This window comes from Phalangium opilio, unplaced genomic scaffold (genome assembly GCF_054372755.1).
Source record: "Phalangium opilio isolate 3A_F unplaced genomic scaffold, DU_Popi_V2 ptg000011l_1, whole genome shotgun sequence".
Lineage (NCBI taxonomy): Eukaryota > Metazoa > Arthropoda > Arachnida > Opiliones > Phalangiidae > Phalangium > Phalangium opilio.
The window spans coordinates 6,314,102-6,332,262 of NW_028324147.1; the positions used below are offsets into that span (position 1 = coordinate 6,314,102).

An 18,161-nucleotide genomic window follows, 5' to 3' on the forward strand; every position below is an offset into this window, starting at 1 on the left:
AAAACCGTGCGGATACCAAAATGTGATCAAGAAGGGATATCTAGTTTACTAGGGAGAAGGTTTAAGATGCCTAAGTATTCGCGCGCCATAGTCCCATAGTCCCCCTTTCAAAATACAAGGGGGACGTAAAAGGAGACCGGGCTATTTAAAATACGTAATTTTTGGCTCAAAATTGCCCAAAGAACATGTCAACCTTTATGCCAGAAACACCCCAGTATATAAGATAAATCCATTTGTTCAAGGATTTAGGTAATGGAAATACATTAATATTAGAGAAGTGGGTATTGAAAAATGTAAAAAAAAATAATTAATCAAGTCACAAATATCAAAAGAGTTACGCAAACAAAAAATAAAAAAATTAACCACTGGTCCAATTTATATTAGTAATTGGAAAGTGGTTCTGAATTTTCCATTAACTTGGAAGTTACGTAGGCGCGCTAAAAGACGAGTAGTCACGTCTTTCATGTCAGTTAATTGAATTGAACCAGAAATTCCTCGTTTACAGTTCACTCAGTTCGCGTGACGACTTATCAGCTTATCAACACGCGTTTCGTATATAAATCTCCGTTGAAATTAATAAATTTTGACAGATAATTAAGAAATCGTAAAGAATCTAAAGAAAAACTAATGGTACCTTAATAAACTCTCCTTAAGATAGGGTAGCATTTAATCACTACGCGTAATTGTTAATTAAAGAATACTCATTAAAAAGGAAAAAAAAAAGAATAGAAAATATATTACATGTTATTAAAACCTAAATAGACTTTATTTAAGTTCAACAAGTAAGTAAGAGAAGCGGTTAAGGAATACACGGTATAGCGTGTGCATTCAATCACTTAATCAAATAATTACTCGAAAACCAGGGTTGGGACGACATTTTTATATTGAAAATCCCTGAAATGATACTTAGTTTATTAGGGAGAAGGTATAAGATGCCTAAATATTCGCGGCGTGCCATAGTCCCAGTCCCCCTTTCAAAATACAAGGGGGGACGTAAAAGGAGACCGGGCTATTTCGCCTCTCCTCAGTCGGAAAATACGTCATTTTCGTCATTCGCGTCGCGCTAACGTGAGTTCTCATTCTCAAGAACCAATGAGATGCTGGTTGTAATTTAGAGGCGGGAATTAACTCCGTTTGGACTGGAGATAAAACTGGAAATGTGGCGAATTTATAACTGCTCTCTAATAAACTAGATATAATTTCTTACCACTTTATCACACTTGGCCCGTATTTAGCATTCATTGCTAGAAGCATGGTTTGATAATTTGACTTTTCTCTCATTTATCAAATTCCTGACTTAGCCAGGTTTCATACGAACCCTGAATGTTTTTCTATATTAAAGGCTTAGTATTGCAGACTAAATACGAAGATGAACTGCAAAATTAACCGAGTGTAGTCAATTCTCGCCTGTCGTTTTCAAACTAGCTCGAGCTTACAAAGTATAGGAAGTGTGATATCTCATAAACCTATGGTTGTACACGTAGTATTCTGAGTGTCTGCAGATTAAGGTCAGGTTCTAATCATTCCAAATTATATTATTTTCTCCCTTTAGTCATCATTACTACAAACGTTTCAATTCGAACCTAATTTGGCGGGATACCGATCATGGGGCCTACAATCACCGGGTGTGGGAATCACGTGGAAAGATTTAATCGTCACTAGCAAACCCGAAACGTCCTGTCTAAACTCCTGGTTTGGGATTGGAAGTCCTCCGCCGGAAGAAAGAACGATACTATCCGGAAGTAAGTCGTCATTGTCGTATTTTAATCCCGATTAAATTAAGCCGTTTATTCGTTTCCATTTCATTTAAAATTTACATCTTACGAATAATTTTCGAGATAACTACGTCAAGGCAAAATCTGATTTCGTATATTTTTTTAAAAATTAATTTTTATTTTAGTATCAGGATGTGCTTTGCCAGGAACTTTATTAGCCATCATGGGATCGAGGTAAATATTCTATTGATGTTTATTATTTAAGAAACAAAATTTTTTTAAAGCTTTCAATATAAACAAGAAGTGATATCTAGTTTATTAGGGAGAAGGTATAAGATGCCTAAGTATTCGCGCGCCATAGTCCCAGTCCCCCTTTCAAAACGCAAGGGGGGACGTAAAAGGAGGCCGGGCTATTTCGCCTCTCAGTCGCGCTGACGTGAGTTTTCAAGAACCAATGAGATGCTGGTTGTAATTTAGAGGTGGGAATTAACCCCGGACCTACGTTTGGACTGGAGATAAAGCTAGAAATATGGCGAATTAAACCTTCTCCCTAATAAACTAGATATTACTTCTTGATATAAATAAAACGATGCTTATATAGAGGTTATTCATAAGACCAAAACGTTACGACACCTTTTTTAAGCTACCCGACGTTTCCCGGGTGTTTTAAGGGAGTGTAAAACTGGAAGAGTTTCATGTCTATACAGGGTGTTTCTGAAAAGTCCATCACAAATTAAGGGGCGTGTTTATGGGACCAAACTGAGCGGAAAGTACCAAAGAACATGGGGTGTACAACATTTTGTTACGGAGATATGGCCTTCCAAACATTCGCCCCTAAAACAAGGAAATATCCAAAAATGAGGAGAAACACTTAAGACCGACTAACCAGCTTGTTTAAAATTACTAGACAATTTCAATAGCCTTTAATCGAACAATTGATTTCTACCTTTACTAATCAGAAGCGTATAAATGAGTAGAAGTATGCCTACGGTGGTAATGTAAAATTAATCCCAAGTGACATGATGTTTCAAGATCTTCCCAGCACCAAGTAAAATGGTTCTGATTGAAGGGACTTTTATTAGCACAGCGTAAACAACGTTATTTTCAGGAATTAGTCCAAATGTCCACGGGCGGCATTACAAAAACGAGGCAGTCTTTCGAATGATACTTGGACATGTTGGAAGATCCCTGGCTTGTTCCTGTTATCTCAAACCGTAAAAAGCTACGCAAATCTTCATCATCACGGACAACACTCTTGTACGTTAGGTATGACCTTGAGAAAACCTAAAAGGACATCTCGAATGTATTTGAAAAACCCATCTCCAATTAAGGGGCGTGTTGTTTGTTTCCAACAGAGTAAACTCGCCCAGAGAACAATTACAATGCAGAGCCACGTTTCGGCGTTAATGGCCCACAAAGGTGGTCCCAAAAACAAGAACAAACTTTAATTTGTTTCGTTCAGTAAGTGTTTCATGTGTCATAGATAAAACGCCATGATTAATGCACGAAGAAAATGAATTTATTGACAAGTTTTAACATTAGTTACAAAAATTGTTCAAAGTGTTCACCACCCGCGTTAAGGCACACATTAGCACGTCTTACAAATGATTCCCTTACACGTTGAAAAATGCCTGGAGTTTCGCGAATTGTTTGACAGCCGTGAATTATTCGTCGACGTAGCTCTTCAACATCGGGCACTTCAGTCTGATAAACTAAGTCTTTCAGGTGGCCCCAAAGAAAGAAATCACAAGGGTTCAGATCGGGTGATCGAGCAGGCCACTCCACAGGTCCACCTCGACCTAACCACCGCAAAGGGAAGGTCGCGTTAAGATAATTTCGGACCGCGATGCTGAAATGTGGTGGTGCACCATCGTGCATGAACCACATTCTGTTTACCAAACCTAAGGGTACGTCTTCGAGTAGTTCCGGTAAATCGTCCCGTAAGAACTGCAAGTAAGCCACACCGTTTAACCTGGGCTCTAGGAAATATGGCCCAATTAAATTGTCACCCACAATACCACACCACACGTTTAAACTGAATTGTACTTGGTGACTTCTAACGCAAGTTGCGTGGGGGTTTAGCTGGGACCATTGATGTTTATTATGTAAGTTAATAATACCATCCCGTGAAAAGTTAGCTTCGTCAGTAACCAACAAATCCCGTGGGAAATCGATATCGTTTACTTTAGCCAGAAACCACTGACAAAACGCCGTGCGTCGTGGGTAGTCCGCTGGATTCAAACCTTGAACTTTTTGAACATGGAAAGGATGAAACCGGTGGCTTCTGAGGATTTTCCACACGAGCGTGTGGTTTACGCCTAATCGGCGACCAACTTGGCGGGTACTTGATTCAGGCTCGTCCTCGAAAATGGTGAGAACTTCGTCTTCTACGGCCTCTGGGATGGCTCTCGCTCTAGGTTGAGGTCCAGCCGGTTGGATTCGTCCATCTTGCCTCAAACGTCTGTCCACAGCCTCGAACGTCAGTCGATTTGGTAGTCGCCTCTGCGGAAATCTTTCCTGATACAAGCGTACAGCTGCAGCGGCATTCCCCTCGGCTAGTCCATACATTAGGTGCATATCCGCATATTCGGCATTTGTGAAGAAAGGCATTGTAACAGACTTCGTTGAATTATGAGTTTAATAAAACAAACACATGTACGTGAAACCTCTTTTATTCCTTTCTTAAAAAACATAGTGCTCTGTTTTAGTGCTCTGTTTTTTAAGAATAGGCGAAGTTCTCACTATTTTCGAGGACGATCCAAAAACAAGCAGCCGCCAATTGGTTTGCTGATTAAGAAAAAACCACACGCAACTTGCGTTAGAATTCACAAAGTACAATTCAGCTTAAACGTGTGGTGTAGTATTGTGGGTGACAATTTAATTGGGCCATATTTCCTAGAGCCCAGGTTAAACGGTGTGGCTTACTTGTAGTTCTTACGGGACGATTTACCAGAACTACTCGAAGACGTACCCTTAGGTTTAATAAACAGAATGTGGTTCATGCACGATGGTGCACCACCACATTTCAGCATCGCGGTCCGAAAACTTGTCAATAACATTTTCTTTGTGCATTAATCATGGCGTTTTATCTATGACACATGAAACACTTACTGAACGAAACAAATTAAAGTTTGTTCTTTTGTTTGGGACCACCTTTGTGGGCCATTAACGCCGAAACGTGGCTCTGCATTGTAATTGTTCTCTGGGCGAGTTTACTCTGTTGGAAACAAACAACACGCCCCTTAATTAAAGATGGGTTTTTCAAATACATTCGAGATGTCCTTTTAGGTTTTCTCAAGGTCATACCTAACGTACAAGAGTGTTGTCCGTGATGATGAAGATTTGCGTAGCTTTTTACGGTTTGAGATAACAGGAACAAGCCAGGGATCTTCCAACATGTCCAAGTATCATTCGAAAGACTGCCTCGTTTTTGTAATGCCGCCCGTGGACATTTGGACTAATTCCTGAAAATAACGTTGTTTACGCTGTGCTAATAAAAGTCCCTTCAATCAGAACCATTTTACTTGGTGCTGGGAAGATCTTGAAACATCATGTCACTTGGGATTAATTTTACATTACCACCGTAGGCATACTTCTACTCATTTATACGCTTCTGATTAGTAAAGGTAGAAATCAATTGTTCGATTAAAGGCTATTGAAATTGTCTAGTAATTTTAAACAAGCTGGTTAGTCGGTCTTAAGTGTTACTCCTCATTTTTGGATATTTCCTTGTTTTAGGGGCGAATGTTTGGAAGGCCATATCTCCGTAACAAAATGTTGTACACCCCATGTTCTTTGGTACTTTCCGCTCAGTTTGGTCCCATAAACACGCCCCTTAATTTGTGATGGACTTTTCAGAAACACCCTGTATAGACTCTAAACATTTAAATAAGCAATTAATTTATTTATTATTCTAATTAATTTATTCGTATTGCAGTGGCGCTGGGAAATCAACTTTCTTGAACTGTTTAGCAAATAGAAACCTCTCTGAACTTCGAATATCGGGTGAAATTAGAATCAATGGCCGACCACCCAGCAGGTAAGTGTAAAAATACGGTATGTTATCGATTGGGCGTGTTATCAAAACAGCATTGTCCAAAACGGCTTTTTCATAAACGCGTTTGCCATTATAGCCATTTCTCGTTTTAGCGCATTTTGATTACAGCGTTTATATCTTGAGCGTACGAAAGTACGCCTTTTCCAAAATATTGTTGTTTATCTTCATTAACTTCCCAAAATAATATGCCTTTTCCAAAAAATTATATTTTATATTTACTTCCGATATAACATTACTCCTTTATGCATAATATTGTTCTTGTCCTATATACTTAATATAATAGATATTTCCCTCCCTATCAATCACAGTTTGGGCGGAAACAGCAACCGCTGTTTTGGGAAATAGCGCTGTATTGAGAAACGCGGAAACAGCAATCGCGGTTTTGCTTCCACGCGGTTATGCAAACCGCTGTTTTAGGAACCGCTTTATTCCAAAACGCTCTTTTGAAAACCGCTCAACTACCCGTGAACCTAAAAATACATACGATGTTTTTGCTCTAAGCACATTTAACGTATAATATTAACTTTAAACGAAGGGAGACTAAAAACATAATGGCGTACGTGCAACAAGATGATCTATTTTTCGGAAGTTTAAAAGTTCGAGAGCATCTTATGTTCCATGTAAGAAATGGGAAGATAAATTTAATAATTATTTAATTGTAATAATTAAGAACTAATTATTAAAGGCTAAAATGAGAATGGACAGAAATACGACGAAAGCTGAACGACGCGAAAGAGTTGAAAATCTCTTATTAGAAGTAAAGTGGGGTTGATTATTTTAATTGCGAATATCATAAGTTCATAAAATATATCTTATAAGTTACGACGCTTCTTTTAATTTTAGTTAGGACTTAAAAAATGCGAAAACTCGTTAATTGGACAACCAGGGATGGAAAAAAGTTTATCAGGTGGTGAACGAAAAAGACTGGCATTCGCTACAGAAGTAAGAGAGAGGGTATTTCCGTCGTCTGCTTAGTTTAACCGATTCGATTAAGCATTGACATATTTATGACGTCACAGTTACGTCATGCAACACATTGTCAAAGCTAGTCGCCGGTCACTAATTAAACTAAGCAGACGACGAATAATTAGGGAAAAAAATTACAACTTTGAAACATTTCAAAATTATAATCAAATAATTCCTCTAGATCTTAACGGATCCACCAATCATATTTTGCGACGAACCCACGTCGGGTTTGGACTCATTTATGGCTCAAAACGTAGTCAGTATATTGTACAAAATGGCCTCTAAAGGCAAAAACGTCATATGCACCATCCATCAACCATCCTCCAAAGTTTTCGCCATGTTCGACCGGCTACTCCTATTGGCCGAAGGAAGGACGGTCTATTTAGGTCCGGCATACGAAGCCCTTGATTTTTTTAACAGGTCAGTCATACTTCTTACAACTTTTAACCATCTGCCACTACAGGGTTCAAAATTCTCTGACCATTCCGTGTTTTACATGAGTTTTTATTCCAAAAGTTGAACAAGTTTAACAGTATATTTTAACAATATTAATATAATTCGACACTTTAGGTTATGAACTTTTAAAACTAAATTCCATGACTTTCCATGACTTTGTTAAAATTCTTAAAATTCGCTAAATATTTTGACCTATTTTTAAATTTTGTGCCTAAACTGTCGCAAAGCTTAAATTCACACATTTTTGTGGAAAGACGTTTTCGGGATACGTAACAATATATATTTTCTTTCACCTGCAGTATTGGACACTTGTGTCCATCAACTTTCAACCCGGCTGATTACTACGTTCATTTATTAGCGGTGCATCCCGGTTTTGAAAACAGGGACAGAAACATAGTTCACGTGAGTTCAAATTTATGACGCAGGTATGTTCAATGATTTTGACACTGGTTCCAGCAGAGAGCGTGTTCTACAATGTATTACACGCTCTCATGGCTTAAAAAGTGCCATACTTATGTTAATATCAATGAACTCGCTAGTACATGTCATTAGGTAATTGTAGAGATGGAACGAGGAATGCTTAACCATCGAGAGTCTACCTCCTACAGAATTTGTAATACTATACTGAGCCTCCATACAGAATTTACCTTCAAGACAAATTTAAATTACAGTAAAATCTTACGTTACCGTCGGTAGCATTATAATTTGGTTTCAATCGCGTTGTTACCATCATTTCCTGTTCAGACGTGAGAGCGGACGACTTAAAACTAGTCGCAAATTCGCTGATTTTTGAAATTAGACTTTTGAATACTAAACTACCCGAATGTAAATTGACAAATACAATCACAAGTACAAGCACCAATACAAGCACCAATACAAGCACCAATACAAGCACAAATACAAGCACAAATACAAGCACAAATACAAGCACCAATACAAGCACCAATACAAGCACCAATACAAGCACCAATACAAGCACAAATACAAGCACAAATACAAGCACAAATACAAGCACCATGAGTACAAGCAACAACCTCGTGCGCAATTCGCGGGAATTAAAAATCCAGTACAAAATGGCGACTACAATTATATTTTATATTAATTTACCAATGCTTTAACATCAATTTATATAATAATATTACAATTTTCTTACCTTTACACAAGTCAAACTATACTTTCACGGAGGCTGCCATTTTGTACAGTTTTTTGAATTGCAAAATAATTCCCTACGGCAACAGAAATTTAGAGGTTGCAATATGCCCATAATACCATTCGTGTACGAGGTAGTTTATCGATGTAATGATGAAACTTCGCGATGTTGGGCATTCTTGACAACAGTAGAAGAACACGTTACAAACTCCACCCATATTTAAAAGTATCATCGCTACACAATCAGAATTCCTTGTTTCACCTCTATAATTTCCTGACATATAATTCGTAAATAACTAAACTAAAATAATATTTGAACATATTTATAGTCCATTTGCGATAAGTTCGAATGTTCAGTTTACGCTAGGGAGCTCGAATCGCTACAAGATAATCTAACCAGAACTTGCACCCTCTATCAGGTAAGATTCGAAAATAAAAGAACTTATATGGCAAGTTATAACATTCATCCTTCATCTAATTAAAAAATGCACGCAGTTCAATTAATTAACGCCTATGAAGTTTCGTAAATTAGTGGCGTCAGAATGTCTGGCAAAATCGGGTCAAAAAATTGTTTTGACTGAATTTGAATTTTTGTACAGGGTGTTTCTGATAACTCTGCCTTAAATTAAGGGGGATGTTCATCGGGAAATCGATTTTGCATCGAAAATGCACTTTCTATTACATTTTGTCGTCCGGGCCACTGTTTTCAAGAAATGATTGGATGGTTTAACGAATAACCCCATAAATTTTATTACAATTCATTTTCAGTTTCTTAATCAAGCTTCAGGGGTCATCCGTAAAACATTCCAATCATAACTTGAATACGATGCCCTTTAGGGCCAAATGTCATTGATCATTTCCCAATCGAAATCGCCCAATGAACACACCCAATAAATTCTTACAGTAATTTCAGAAACACGCTGTGTAATTTAGTTTCACCAAGAAGTGATATCTAGTTTATTAGGGAGAAGGTATAAATTGGCCACATTTCTAGCTTTATCTCCAGTCCAAACGTAGGTCCGGAGTTAATCCCCGCCTCTAAATTACAACCAGAATCATCTCATTGGTTCTGAAAACTCACGTCAGCGCGACGCGAATGACGAAAATTACGTATTTTCCGACTGAGGAGAGGCGAAATAGCCCGGCCTCCTATTACGTCCCCCCTTGTATTTTGAAAGGGGGACTGGGACTATGACGCGCGAATACTTAGGCATCTTATACCTTCTCCCTAATAAACTATATATCACTTCTTGGTTTCACTTCAAGAAGTCAAAGAACTTATTGAATATTATACCTTTTCTCACTTTGCTTTTTTACTTTTCAGGATCAAGATTTATACTTCCAAATAAACGAGTAAGTTTTTTCTCTTATATTTCATTTATTTCACTATAAATGCAGTAATTGGCGTGATAACAAAGTGCGGTGAACGCCCATTTCCCCCTGGCAATAATTTAACGCTGTTAATATCCATTGGTATGTTTAAGTGGATATATTGCCAACCCCTTGAGACATTGATCAATCGTAAATAATAAATCGCTCGATATTAATTAAAAGTGGGATTATATCGCAAAGTAATCAAAACGTAAAAGAACACGTATCTGTCAAAGATTAGTGAAATAATACCTTTAATCACGCGATAAGAAGATTCCTCAAATAATATCTTAATTAAATCTGAACTGCCTTAAACGATCCAATTATAAAGGACTCTAGATCTAAAGGTGGGGCTTATTATACCGTCGACCAGTGGCTTTACTTCCACCATAATTTTATAAGATATGTTCCATAAGTGTGAGACTACCTACACTTAGTAATGCTAGAGACTTGCAGCTCGAGCTAGTTCGAGAACGACAAGCGATAATTAACTACACACTAGGTTAAATTGCAGTCCATCTTTCTATTTAGTCTGTACACACTAAGCCTATGATAAATAACAGAAACGTTAATACTATCCATAGGAGAAAATTACGATGGTTCACTGAATTCGGTCTATTATTCTGGAGGGCTTTCCTAGACTCAGTTCGCAACCCTGCCATCATGAAGATTCGAACAATGCAAAAAATAGTTAAGTCTAAAAAATTCCTTTAAAACAACAACAATAACAAAATAGTTAATGTTAATTGAAGCGTTTAGTTATAGTACAGAATTAGTATATACGAAACTAATTAATCTTTAATCAATGTATAGTTTCTGGCAATCATAATTGGGCTCTGCTATTTCCGAATTTCATTAAATCAAGCCGGTATAACAGCCACATCAGGGGCTATTTTCGTATTTATTACGGAGAACACATTCCCAAGTTTATATGGTGTTTTACATGTAATTATGTGCAGTTCAATTATACAGGGTGTTTCTGATAAGTCTGCATCCATAAATTAAGGGGGATGTTCATTGTAAAATGTAACTTCTATGTCCATTTTGATTGTCTATAAGGAACACGGTTTTCAAGTTAAAATTGTCCGTGAATTTTACAGATGACCCCTTAAATTTAATTAAGAAACTGATTTCTAATTTAGATAAGGGGTCATCCCTAAAACCGTTTTCAAGTTAAAATTGTACATAGTATTTTACGGATGACCTCGTTAAATTTAATAAATAAACTGATTTAAGACAATGATTTCTAATAAATTAAGGGGTCATCCCTAAAACAATTATAAAATCATAACTCAAAAATAGTGCCCCTTAGGTCAAAATGGAGTTAGAAGTTACATTTTGAACTCAAAATTGATTTCCCAAAGAACATCCCCCTTAATTTATGGATACAGACTTATCAGACTCACCCTGTATATTAATAATATTATCCTTATTAAAGTCGAAACCAAATTAATATGGTTAATTTTTCCAGACATTTCCCAAAGAGATTCCCGTTGTTTTACGAGAACATCATAACGGTACATACAGAATAGACACCTATTACCTGTCAAAAATATTAGCATTGGTAATTGAATACATTTACGTAATTTTAAAGGGAATATAACCTAAGATAGGAATTCAACGTTACCAGTCCTTTTGATTCAAGCCATATCTAACGTGTTTCTTATCCACATACCCATCAATGTTAAGTCCAAAGTTAACAAAGAGGTCAAAGACCAGACTTTTATTTTAACCCCCGACTTTTGTAAAATGTCTATTTTGTACGAAAATGAATGGAGGTTACATTCCCTTTAAATTTGGTCAAATTAGTGTAATTTTTAGAAACGCTAATTTAGCCTAATTATAATAGATACCAGGATTTTTAATCGAACCAATTTTATTCACCTCTATATGTTATTGGATGATTGGTAAAGTAATTAACTACGATACTAATCAGGCAACTGAAATTAACTAAATTTTTCACACAGGTTTACACGCAGATTTAGTCAGATTCACCGTGACCACAGCCATTTTAGTACTAACAGCTAACACTGCCAGCGCTTGCGGTAATTATAATCAAATTTAATTAGACCAATTAAGAAGTAAATTAATTTATATTATATTCATTCATCCAGGTTGCTTTTTCTCGGCCGCATTTGAGAAGTTTTCAATGGCAATTAGCGTTTTAATTCCATTCGACGTCATTTTAATGACCACGGGTGGTATATTCATTAATATCAAGTAAGTAAAATTAATCAAATTAAAAATAATTAAATTAAAAAATTAATGTTAAAAATATGTTTAAACAGCACAATTCCCAGCATCATAAGTTGGGCCCAGTACATATCATGGTTTAGATATTCCTACGAAGCTATAATGATCACGCAATGGGATCAAATACACAATATAAGTACGTCTAGTTTTTATATTTAAGCAGAAGTATATAATAATTCTATTCGAGAGAAGTGTATACCACAAAGCGGGGTAATTGGAACTTGATTCTTCCCAACATCATTTTACATACATTTGGAGCAAGGTTACTAAACCCAATAAATAGTTCCCTCATCAATACTCTATTAGCACTTAAAACTATTTTCTAAGGCGCATGCGCTTGTGTGTTTTTGTCAAACGTCAAGACAATCAAGGCTTGTGGATTTAGTACCAAACAGGTATAGAGTTCAGCCTGCACGGTGCGATGCCCATCTGAAGTTTGATAAGCGGGAGGGCAAACAAAAAGGGAGGGTCAGCCTGGGAAGAATCACGTAACGTTACATAACTAAAGTATTAAGAGGATAAAGAGTGTCATTCTTCTGCTATTATCCCCTTCTGATTTAAGGTATTCTTTAAATACTTTAAATACCACATTTCTTTATTCTAAAGCCTGTGATAATCCTCTGGAAGTTCCCTGCACAACGGATGGTTCTCAAGTTTTAGAAGATTTCGGATTTCATCAGGTATGATTTTAATTAAGATTCAGCGTAATTAACAAGATCTTAATTGTTATTTAATTTTAATTTAGGATCACTTATGGTGGAATTTAATATTCTTGGCAATCATGTATGGGGTGTATCACGTCCTTGGAATGATCGCCCTAATAATTAGAAGTCGAACATGACCCCAATTAATTAGAAATATATATTGAACCTAATTTTTAAGATTTAAACTACGGCGAATTAAAAATCAAATCATAATCATAAACATTACTAAAAGTCAATTTTCTCAGAAATGTTACTAAACTAGAAACCAGCTTTAAACCCCATTTCTTTGTTAAAATGTACCTGTTCTACGTTTATGGTCTAGACTAGAACTTTTACTAAAACAGTTGAACAGCACTTGAGCGGGTTAACACGCGCGTAAACAGGGACACTCTATGAGGGAGACAAATTTTGGTCGTGTTTATGTTTGTTGTATGTCCATGACGTTTTCAAACAACGATGACGTAACGCGTTTTCACTAAGCCTTGTGAAACCGTATCGTTAACGTAACGTCACGCATCCAAATACGAACAGAACGCCATCTGGTAACGTTTCTTAAACGATGCTTTCGGAGGTAGTGGGTGCCCTCTTTCGGATGATTTACGAACCTAAAACGGTAACGATACGGTTTCGCAAGGCGAAGTGGACTACTTGCTTTATAGTCCAATCTACAAATCAATGAAATCACAGTTAAAAAAACCTCAGAATTATCAGGTGTGACGGATACTAAGTTCTCAAGCCCGGCCCACAAAACCCGTGTTGATAATAACGTTGGGGGGATATGGGGGCACAATGATTCCTTTATCTGTATGTATTCCTGGCAGAAGAAATTGGGTGTAAGAAAACGAGAATGCGTTCCCTGCATGTCGAGTCTCCCTGTTACAAACTAAAACTAGAGCATTTGACCAAAACAACTACATTATGTCTCATTTTCTGTAGCACCATATCATGTCTGACTGAAATAAACAAAGCGCAATAAAAATATATTCATGAAGGAAACAATATATGATTAATAATGACTAAATAACCCATGGGCAATTAATAACTTCATTTCCATTATTCGAGGGGACAGACACACCAGATCTGTTGCGCAAACGTACATTTCCAGCTTTATCTCCAGTCCAAACGTAGCTCCGGAGTTAATCCCCGCCTCTAAATTACAACCAGCATCTCATTGGTTCTTGAAAACTCACGTCAGCGCGACGCGAATGACGAAAATTACGTATTTTCCGACTGAGGAGATGCGAAATAGCCCGGCCTCCTTTTACTTCCCCCTTGTATTTTGAAAGGGGGACTGGGACTATGGCGCGCGAATACTTGGGCATCTCACACCTTCTCCCTAATAAACTAGATATCACTTCTTGCCAACACACAGACGTGAGGTCGCCCTGCAGAATAGGTTAGATCCCTCGCGCCAAGAGACAACGCCAGACGGAGTTCACCCGAGTTCACTACACACTTGAAATAACACGTGGTGTTTGGTTCGTTTACAAAGAGTTGATTTCGAAGCAACTAGTGCTTGTAGTAGTGTTTGTCCCCTTAAAAAAAACTAATCTCTGACGATTGTTGAATGTCGCACACGATTATATTTTCAAACATACACGTAATTAAACTTTCGTTATAGAGATATAGCATTAGAAAAATGTAATTAAGAGTCATCAGAAGTTTAAACACGTATGTTTTAACTCTCAAGCTTTTTATTACGCATGATTGAATTGAGGGGTTTAATCATCTAAGTACGAGACGTGAAGTTAATCGCTTTTTATAGCAATTCGGAAAAATTAAACACGCGCCTTTATTCGAAATAGCTCTTTCTGGCGTGCTGCGCCGTATTCAAACATGGCTAAACAAATAGAAGCCGAGTGCGGCGATACAAGCGAGATTTCAAATGAAAATCCCTTGATGATAGGCATTGTCGAGGTAAGATAACTGAAATTTCTATCAAGATTTAAGATCTATATTCTACAGGCAAGGTAACACTCTTTCGTAATAATAATATTGCAATGGATCGTAGAATTCCGACGTAGTTGAAGGGTTCAAAAGATTTTCTGAAATGGTATTTCGAGTTCTCTTTACGCAGACGAATTACACTTGGTGAGTAATTGTCCCGCATTCATACACCAATAATAACAGAAGTGAGATGAGACTAGAAGTACTGAGCTAACCAAATTCTTCACTCGGCGAAAGTGAATATTCTTGATAACACACCAACGGTTGGCCCTCTGCTGGCGGTTTCAGAATTTCCCCTCCAAAACGTGAGACGCTCGCGGTGGTAGACGGCCGAACTAGATTCAAGCACCCGCGTCCGTGTTCCGCGGCTTTAGGTTGAGGGGAAGGGGGTAGGAAATGTTTTTGGAACTCGACCAATTTTTTTCTCAGTAGTGTAGGCGCGTGGGAAGCGGCATAAAATCCTCAAATTTGTTCACTAGTGCCAGGATCTACTATCAATGCTAGAGCCCTTCACTTCTAGTCTCATCTCACTTCTGATAATAATAATAATAATAATAATTCTAAAATCCATTACAGTTACACGCTCAAGCACATTCCAATGGAGTTAATGGGCCCCAATAACCCTAATATTAGTATACCAGTAAGTTCGATTTATTTTCATAACCATAGAGGATATACAGTAGAGGAGTAGAGAGTTCTCGTTAAATTTTTTGGAGCTACTTCCGGCACTCGGTTTCTTGGTAAACACGGGATTATCTTTGTCTAAATATCACTGGCTGCCTCCCAGTCAAGCGGACGACATTTTTCAACCAATAATGATACGTCTTGTACATTGAAAGCGCCAATGATGAGTGATCGCGTCATTTATATATATATATATATCAGGAACTAATTTCAGGATATTCGTCAACACTAATTTCAGGATATAGACATATTTTTCTTCACGGTTGACACCTCTGTCTACGGGAGACTCGAAAACTTTGTCAATTCCGCGTGGGTCAATAATCCAGATACGTTTCTAATAAGTAAAGCTCCGGAAAAGTACGAAACCACCGATTCCTCGTCATTAATAGCCTGGGATGATGACGTCAAACTGGCCCTTATCATCGCCTCGCTATTGGTCACGCTCTGCACAACTTTCGTGTCATTCATCATTCCCAGTAAAGACCGGCGGGACTCTTTTCGAAAATTATTCTTCAAGTACTTGTGGCAAATGTCCCGTTCGATCTCGCATCAAGGTAGTCCAATGAAACTTTTTAAAGCTAGGTTTGACCACGATTGACCACCATTCGTTTTCGTATATAGCCATGGATAACGTTTCACGGTACTTGTCCAGCAGAATTGTTATTGGTTCTTGGTTAATGGGCAGTCTGGTAATTGGAATCTACATCGGTTCTTACTTGAGTTCAAATTTGTCGAACATTGTCTATGCCAAAATCGACACCGTCTCGGATTTGATCACGTTCACGAAGATGCGACCAGTGGTCATTCAAAACTTTCATTCGCACTTGCTGATGCAAAACAAGGTTTGACTTATAACCGCGATCTTTGGTTAAAACGCAAGGTCATGACCCATCACAATAATTTAAGGCGGAATACGACGACGTAGCAAAGGGGTTAATCAAAATGGTGGATAAGGAAAAATCCTTCGTCACCATCGAAGGATTGATCTCGGATGACCAATTATTACAGGATATTCGATACGGGAAGAAGGCCTTGCTAATACATAGAGTGCTTTGGATCGCGATTTTCGACATTATTCAAGATGAAGTTTTTGACTTTTATTACGGTGAAGAGTCCTTGAGTTCCGGTGTTATGGCGGGCTTCTACAACAGAAGACTTTCTGTTAGCAACCAAGAGACAATGAACCTGATGTATGTTTCCAAACACAAATAAACAAGAACTCGTGTAAGATCTTAAAAGTGTTCCAACATGGTGATCCTACACTGTGCGCATGGAAACCTATGATACCTATTCATACAATCTCAGATCTTACATGGGTTCTTGGTTTGGTCAATAAGGCCAGAAGGGGATATTAGAAGAAGGGTGACATCCAGTATACTCTTAATAAATTAGTTATGTAACATGATTCTTCCCAGGCTCAACCTTTTTGTTTGCTTTCTCGCTCATCAAATTATCTCATCAATCAACCTGCACAAACCTTGATTGTCTTGACGTGGGACAAAAATCCACAAGTGCATGCGCCTTGGCAAATAGTTAAGCGCTATAACAGAGTAATGATGAGGGGACTATTTATGGCGTATGTGATTCGGTTTACCTTGCTATAATAAATGTATATTGATGTTGGGAAGAATCATGTTACAATTACCCCGCTTTGTGGTACACTTCTCCCGAAGAGAAGTATTATACACTTCTGATAAGAATTATAATCAAGGCTTTTCCCTTAGAATACTACGCATGGTGGAAACGGAGCTTCACCACCAAATCCTTTCACGTAATAAGTACTTGCTTGGAAGACGTACTTGGCAACCCGATCCAGAGGCTGAAGTGTCCCCGACAACTCTTAAAGACTTATCAAGCGTTTTTCGAACAACGCTTGTGTGCCAGTGTCTAATTTGCCTAATTCTGCTTGCCGAAATACTGTACCCATATTTTTCACGAGATAATTAACTTGAAGATTTTACTTTTTTCGGAAGAGTGTATAAAATGATATTTCAATATGGAACCAAGGATTATTTAAAATATTTAAATAATCCTTGATGGAACCATGTATAAATCTAAATTATTAAAATTGATTTCTCAAAGACACCCAAGGTTGAGCTTCTGCAAAGATGACAACAATAAATCGCTTTTAAATGCAAACGTTTACTATTTCTTCAATAGATAATTCCAGAAGCGAGATTAGACTAGAAGTATCGAGGTAACCAAATTCTTCACTCGGCGAAAGTGAATATTCTTGATAACAAACCAACGGTTGGCCCTCTAGTAGCGGTTTTATGAAATTTCCCTCCAAAACGTGAGACGCTCGCGGCGGTAGACGGCCGAACTAGATTCAAGCAGAGGCGTCCGTGTTCCGCGGCTTTAGGTTGAGGGGAAGGGGGTAGGAAATGTTTTTGGAACTCGACCAATTTTTTTCTCTCTATAGTGTAGGCGCGATGGAAGCGGCAAAAAATCCTCAAATTTGTTCACTAGTGCCAGGATCTACTACCAATGCTAGAGCCCTTCACTTCTAGTCTCATCTCACTTCTGATAATTCGTAAAATCCTTCCGTTCGTACTTTCAGAAACTGGCAATCGTATTTCCGGAAATTGACGGCCATCTAACTAAGGAAAGAGTACGGCGTGTTTTGACTGTGTTCAGCCAGACAAACCGATCACACGTACTTTATCTAAACCAATCTCTTTGGAATACGCGCCCAAAAAAAACGTATAGATTACGAATTTGTTGATGACAGTTTGGCTTTATCGTTACTTATAAGATAAAAACTGAACGTTTTTACCAAGAAAATCGATGTGTTGTTATTGGCGTATTTTCAACTTGAACTGTAAGCCTAGTTCTCTACAATGGAGGTCGCGCCCTTTA

General features: G+C 37.7%; 2 protein-coding genes across 2 annotated transcripts in view; both read left to right on the plus strand.

The window, feature by feature from the left end:
• LOC149710100 (protein scarlet-like) overlaps positions 1 to 13,743 on the plus strand; it is a 39,111-nt gene extending 25,368 nt beyond the window's left edge. Inside the window, exons 2-20 of the mRNA XM_089859082.1 lie at positions 1,553 to 1,742; positions 1,901 to 1,949; positions 5,653 to 5,754; positions 6,308 to 6,392; positions 6,458 to 6,529; positions 6,616 to 6,714; positions 6,920 to 7,158; positions 7,494 to 7,596; positions 8,673 to 8,762; positions 9,668 to 9,696; positions 10,299 to 10,404; positions 10,528 to 10,659; positions 11,186 to 11,278; positions 11,564 to 11,621; positions 11,682 to 11,759; positions 11,829 to 11,934; positions 12,003 to 12,103; positions 12,574 to 12,647; positions 12,713 to 13,743. Coding sequence (XP_089715208.1) covers positions 1,553 to 1,742; positions 1,901 to 1,949; positions 5,653 to 5,754; positions 6,308 to 6,392; positions 6,458 to 6,529; positions 6,616 to 6,714; positions 6,920 to 7,158; positions 7,494 to 7,596; positions 8,673 to 8,762; positions 9,668 to 9,696; positions 10,299 to 10,404; positions 10,528 to 10,659; positions 11,186 to 11,278; positions 11,564 to 11,621; positions 11,682 to 11,759; positions 11,829 to 11,934; positions 12,003 to 12,103; positions 12,574 to 12,647; positions 12,713 to 12,808 — 1,902 coding nt within the window. The 3' untranslated portion in view covers positions 12,809 to 13,743. The remainder of the gene's footprint in view (positions 1 to 1,552; positions 1,743 to 1,900; positions 1,950 to 5,652; positions 5,755 to 6,307; positions 6,393 to 6,457; positions 6,530 to 6,615; positions 6,715 to 6,919; positions 7,159 to 7,493; positions 7,597 to 8,672; positions 8,763 to 9,667; positions 9,697 to 10,298; positions 10,405 to 10,527; positions 10,660 to 11,185; positions 11,279 to 11,563; positions 11,622 to 11,681; positions 11,760 to 11,828; positions 11,935 to 12,002; positions 12,104 to 12,573; positions 12,648 to 12,712) is intronic.
• A 2,358-nt stretch (positions 13,744 to 16,101) lies between these two features.
• Positions 16,102 to 17,369, plus strand: LOC149710103 (uncharacterized). The gene is made up of 2 exons (XM_089855999.1): positions 16,102 to 16,144; positions 16,209 to 17,369. Exons 1-2 carry the CDS (start codon positions 16,133 to 16,135, stop codon positions 16,512 to 16,514), a joined length of 318 nt encoding a protein of 105 aa, XP_089712125.1. The 5' UTR covers positions 16,102 to 16,132; the 3' UTR covers positions 16,515 to 17,369.
• The last annotated feature ends 792 nt before the right edge of the window (positions 17,370 to 18,161 follow it).